Source organism: Glandiceps talaboti, chromosome 10 (assembly GCF_964340395.1).
Source record: "Glandiceps talaboti chromosome 10, keGlaTala1.1, whole genome shotgun sequence".
NCBI classification, from domain to species: Eukaryota; Metazoa; Hemichordata; class Enteropneusta; family Spengelidae; genus Glandiceps; species Glandiceps talaboti.
The window spans coordinates 21,449,342-21,455,370 of record NC_135558.1 but is presented as its reverse complement, the minus strand read 5'-3'; the positions used below and the strand labels follow the sequence as shown (position 1 = coordinate 21,455,370).

The following is a 6,029-nucleotide window of genomic DNA, read 5'->3' as shown; positions in this document are numbered from 1 at the left end:
CTAAATTAATTTCAACCATGTAAATTAGATATGACAAATGCCTGTAACCTTTCATTATTTCTGCAGCAAATGCCATTATGCCTTAGTGGTAACCATGAACAAAAGAAGAAATTCTTGGGAAGACTACAAGACGAGCCATTACTTGGTGTAAGTTATTATTGATCTTCTAACAAATCTTTGTGTAATGAATATCCTTAAGAAGGGTAACACCTTTAAGAAGTGTCACAAACACATATTTTTTTCATGTAAAGACTTAAACAAAAGTAATAATTAATTACTCCTGGACAGTTGTCCTATGTTCTATAAAATATCTGGAATATGTAGGGAATTACATATACGTCACTATCTGTGATATAAAGTATATTGTATTATTTTATTTATAATATTATGTTTCAGGCGTACTGTGTAACAGAGCCAGGGGCTGGTTCAGATGTAAATGGAATTCAGCTCAGAGCAGAAAGAAAGGGAGATGAGTATGTGTTAAATGGACAGAAAATGTGGATTACAAATAGTGGTATGGCTAGTTGGTATTTTGTGTTGGCCAGAACTCATCCAGATCCCAAGGCTAAGGCCAGTGGAGCTTTTACAGGGTTTATTGTTGAGAGAGATACTCCAGGACTTCAGCCGGGTAGGAAGGTAATGAACTAATATTATTTAGTGAGACTTTCACTAGTAGTAACTTTCTTGCTTGGAAAGCAAAATTTGTAAGGTAACCATTAATTTTGAAAACACTAGTAGTAGGCGATTATAACCATATCATGGATTAATTTAATATTTCTGCATATAAAAATGAAACAATAGCGCCAATAGGGTTGTAGCCCAACTGTATTTAGCTGTTGCTATGGGCGTAGCCTTGTTGCTAGGCATATTTGCATACACTTTTGGAATCTTCCCACTTTTAATCTTTGCACTATAGACCATTTACTTATTGCTAGGGGCATGTCCTGTTGCTAGGCATATTTGCATACATAATTTGAATCTATTCACTTACCTACCCATCCCTGTTGTTATCTTTGTAATATGCATCATCATCATCGCTGTTGCTAAGGGCGTGGTCATGGTTGCTAGGGACAATTGTTTCATAATTATTTCAACAATAACTGCATGATAACTTCTCCAGAAACATCCCCAATAAGTTTCAACCTCATTCACCATGCAGTTTCAAGGTATAAGTTTTTGACCAAAATTGACATTTGTATATCGATGATCATGATGGAATTATCATGTTGTGAATACAGCTCCATCTACACATGCCCAGATGCACCCCATTAAATTTCAGCCCAATCTGCTTGGTAGTTTAGAATTATTGATTTTTGACCAAAAAGACATATTTCCAGACGTAATTTGTTTATGTTATGAACAATTCTTAATCTAAACACCAATAAGAACGTTCCCATCAAATTTCAACCCAATCTGCTAACTCATTTTGTAATTATATAGATTTCAAAAAGACACATGTTTAGCCCGGGATCATCATGTTATAGTACCCACTAAAGTTGAAATTGTACATTCATGACACTTACATGATACATGCAAAGTAAAACATACAGTTGTTACAATGCTCCACAATTAATGATTACCAATTAATTTTTACTTTTCTTCATTACAATTCAGTGTGTATATATAACTCTCTTTGGTGTTTTAAATTTATGTTTCTGTATTAAATTTTGTATAAATTTGCCACAGGAGATTAATATGGGTCAACGTTGTAGTGATACACGTGGTGTTACATTTGAAGATGTGGTTGTTCCTAAAGAGAATGTACTGATTGGTGAAGGAGCTGGATTTAAGATTGCTATGGGAGCTTTTGACAAGACAAGACCACCAGTAAGTATTAAGGCTAAGGTTTCTGTAAATAATTAAAGACCATACCGTATTGTGTATTGTGGACTTCAAAATTGAAGATTATTAAATAACTTGACATTGGGTTATCTAATAGTGATATTTGGGGTTAAGTGATTTGATGCTGTCTAGTGTCCAACCTGTGATTTCTTTCGTTTTTATGACAAAGGTAGCGGTAAATGCCATTGGACTTGCACAGAGAGCATTGGATGAAGCTACTAAATATGCCTTAGAGAGGAAGACCATGGGAAAACCCATTGCACAGGTTTGTTTATGGTAACCCTTGATGTCACCGGAATCCTTTCATTTCCTGTTTGTATTAGTTGTATTATTTTCATCATTACTAAAAGATTATGGAAATCCACCCTCCTCCTCCCAAATAATACATCATAGATTTCCTGCACTTTCAATAGTGTGAGCTCTCAGAAGGGTTTACTTTCAAAACGTCAGCTATGTATAGCTTTGTTAGACCATGAACATTTTATGTTAACAAGTTTTTAATTATATTTGCATACTCTGTAGTATATGAGTTTGAGTGAGCACGTCAGGGCCCAAGTACAGTAGTAAACGGACATTCGTCTGATTGTTTCACTATCGCACATAGATTTGAAAGTATGCCACCAACGTTTGGGAGTTCCTAGTAAATATCGTAAGCTAAACAGAAATCGATGACAATTTACAAGTAAAAAAAGATACAATAAAATGTGTAAAATTGTATATAAAACAGTGGATAGCCTTAAGCAATTAAAAAGGATGAAGAAACTAGCCAATGAACAACAGTTGGAATGGAAAGATGTAACAAAGTGCTGGAAATACATAGTTATACATTGTCTACTACAAAGGTGGTGAAGATACCTTAAGAATATTGTACAGGACAAATATGCATAAGATGTACCAGATTTAAACCCATAGAGGGCAAAGTCTTTAGATTTTCGTTATAGATATAGCCAAATTACTGAAAATAATTAATTATTCAAATTAAAACTAAAAGCTACTTCAACAAGCTTTCAGAACATGTGCGATTAGTTATGTTTGAAGTGTGTACCAAGTATGCATTTTAAGATATAGCCTAATTATTGATTAGGCTATAATTAATTAATCATTAATTATGCAAATGAGTCATTAAAACAACATGCTATATAACAAAGCCTTTTAGAAACTGTGCGCTTTGTTATGATTGCTGTATGTACATGTAGTAACCTAATTACTGATAATCATTTCATTACGCAAATAAGTCATTAAAAGTAAAAACTACATTAGTACACTTTAAGGCACATGGACTTTCTTACCATCAATGTATGTAATGAATTATGTTGAGTTTGCAGCATGCATTCAATATGTAGCCTAATTACTGAAAATCCTTAATTATGCAAATGACTCATTAAAATGAAGCTCTATGAGGCATGTGTGCATCTTGATATCATGAAGATATGTTCCAAATTATGTTGGGTTTGCATATATAGCCTAATTGCTGAAAGCAATAACAATGCACATTAGTCATTGAAACTAAAAGCTGAATCAACAAACTTTTCAGGACCGGTGCACTTTGTTATATAGGAAGTATTTACCAACTTATATTTATGTATCAGCAAGGTTTAGATACACGTTAGAAAGTATTCTCGTACGAAAGCATTATCGTGCAGGCGTACACTTGACACGTACAAAGTTGTGTTAGTTACATGTTCTGAACACGCACATGAAAATAGTGGAATGTGCACGGGCATTGTCACACACAGACTTTGTTATCGTCATTGTATGTATATTGCATTTGAAGTTTGCATTCTTAAGATATAGCCTAATTATGCAAATTACTCAGTAATATTCATAGCATGTTTACCAAACCGAGTCAGGGTCTAGCAATTACCATAAATAATATATGCACCAAATTTTGTTCGAGAAAACAATGACACAGACAGACAGGCAGACAGACAGACAGACTGACAGACAGACAGACAGACAGACAGACAGACAGACAGACAGACAGACAGACAGACAGACACTCACAGACACACACACATACACACAGACACAGACACAGACACAGACACACACAGTACAGACACACACATGCCTATCATCCCTAAATTATAACCTTCCCTTACGGAAGTTAAAAATGAATGGTGTATAAAGGTAGCAAAACAAAGAGTAAAAACTTGGTGAGCACTATGATCCTTTGATCTTCAAAGCCAACCAAGGAATTTTCGAACTGATGCATTTCCCCATAGGTTTTCTGATTAGAATAATTTATTTTTTCAAGCTAACTCATACACCATTATAAAATTACAGCATCAAGCAGTGGCATTTATGTTGGCTGAAATGGCAATGGGTATTGAGGCCTCAAGACTTCTAACTTACAAGGCAGCCTTACAAACTGATCAGGGAGAACGTAACACATACTTTGCATCAATTGCCAAAGCTATGGCTTCAGATGTGGCCAATAAAGCAGCTAGTGATGCTGTACAGATATTTGGTGGGTGTGGATTCAATAGTGAATATCCTGTAGAAAAACTAATGAGAGATGCCAAGATATTTCAGGTAAGTTTTTGATTTACGATAAAAAAGTTATTGTACGTTGAGGTCTGGAATGTCACCCTTTGAACATTTAAGTGAGTAAATTTAAGATGATAAATTATGTCGATAATAACAAACTATTGACCTATTGTAACACGTATAGGCTATCAAAAGTAGCTTTCCTTTACACCCCAATCCCAACATGTCTTTTCTGTGATTGTCATTTTTTGATAAAGCAATTATACTGTATATTTTGAGAGCTAATACCAAAGAAGCAAGTTTACCTCTTATAAATATAATGTTCAAAACCTATCCGTGACTGTTGTAGCCAGTGTATCCGAAAATAAATATGCATAGTATTTGTAAGCTGTGCTAGCAACGAATATAATATGCAGTATCGGCGTTTATTTCATTACAAAATCCAAAGAAGCAAAAGATATAAGAAAAGGAAAATCAAATGTCATTTTTCATCTAATGAGATTTATCAATTTGTGTTTAGATCTATGAGGGAACATCTCAGATCCAGAGAGTTATCATATCAAGAGAATGGTTGAACATGGCTAAAAGTGGAGGTTATTGATAATATTGACCAATTAAATCATAACGATATGGAGGTTCAACATGGCTAAAAGTGGAGGTTATTGATAATATTGACGAATTAGATCATAACGATATGGAAGTTCAATATGGCTAAAAGTGGAGGATAACAACGATATGGGGGTTCAACCCAAAACGTGAGAGTATAAATCATGAACTTCACTGAGTCTCACAGAGTCGGGAAATATTGGCAAGCTTAAGTGTATCCCTTCCAAAGACATTTACATAATTATAAAAAAAAAAAAAAAAAAAAACCATTACAATTTTACATTCAAATTCTGCTTTACAATGGGAAGTTGTGAATATTGTTATTCGCAGTATATCACCATCATTGGATTTTTAGTTGTTGCCATCGTAGCAAACTTGGTAATTACTTGTCAAGCTGAATCATTGCTTCAACAGCTAAAAATAATGGACACATATATAACCAATACATTCGTATATGTGATACCAGTACGTCATATGTAACTGAACAACGTAAAGAAAATATGCAGACTACTTTGGAATAATATCTATAGATTTGGTTTCAATTTGGCTTGCATGCCTTCTTTTTCAATTAGTATAATATTACATATTTGACCATTCGAAGGGTTAATATAAGGACACTTCAAGGAGGGGTTTTCTGATGAACAAGGCAGTAGTTAATTTTTAGATTGTTTTGGAAGTATATTCTCATAGTAATCTGAAAATTGTATATTAAACTTTTCCTATTTGAAGTATGAAAAATAAATAAATATATAAATGTATACAATTGTGTGTCATTTAAAGCTATTTACATAGATATTACAGCCTATGATGATTACATCATGATATAAATTATAATTATAGATAAAATATAATAAGCAATTACAATATTCGTCTATTGTATTAATATAGGAATTGTTCCCTTGTACGGTTTATTATACAGAGAGAGAGAGAGAGAGAGAGAGAGAGAGAGAGAGAGAGAGAGAGAGAGAGAGAGAGAGAGAGAGAGAGAGAGAGAGAGAGAGAGAGAGAGAGAGAGAGAGAGAGAGAGAGAGAGAGAGAGAGAGAGAGAGAGAGAGAGAGAGCGGCTGCGCTGCTTGTGTCGCACTTTGACC

The 6,029-nt window shown here is 34.1% G+C and overlaps 1 protein-coding gene across 2 annotated transcripts in view; it reads left to right on the top strand.

Annotated features, from left to right (window-relative positions):
- LOC144440823 (medium-chain specific acyl-CoA dehydrogenase, mitochondrial-like) overlaps positions 1-5,582 on the top strand; it is a 12,884-nt gene extending 7,302 nt beyond the window's left edge. The window contains exons 6-11 of one of the 2 annotated variants that reach the window (XM_078130234.1): positions 67-147; positions 397-636; positions 1,687-1,827; positions 2,012-2,107; positions 4,129-4,377; positions 4,853-5,582. In XM_078130234.1, coding sequence (XP_077986360.1) covers positions 67-147; positions 397-636; positions 1,687-1,827; positions 2,012-2,107; positions 4,129-4,377; positions 4,853-4,933 — 888 coding nt within the window. In that variant the 3' untranslated portion in view covers positions 4,934-5,582. The remainder of the gene's footprint in view (positions 1-66; positions 148-396; positions 637-1,686; positions 1,828-2,011; positions 2,108-4,128; positions 4,378-4,852) is intronic. The other variant, XM_078130235.1, reaches the window with a different exon arrangement.
- The last annotated feature ends 447 nt before the right edge of the window (positions 5,583-6,029 follow it).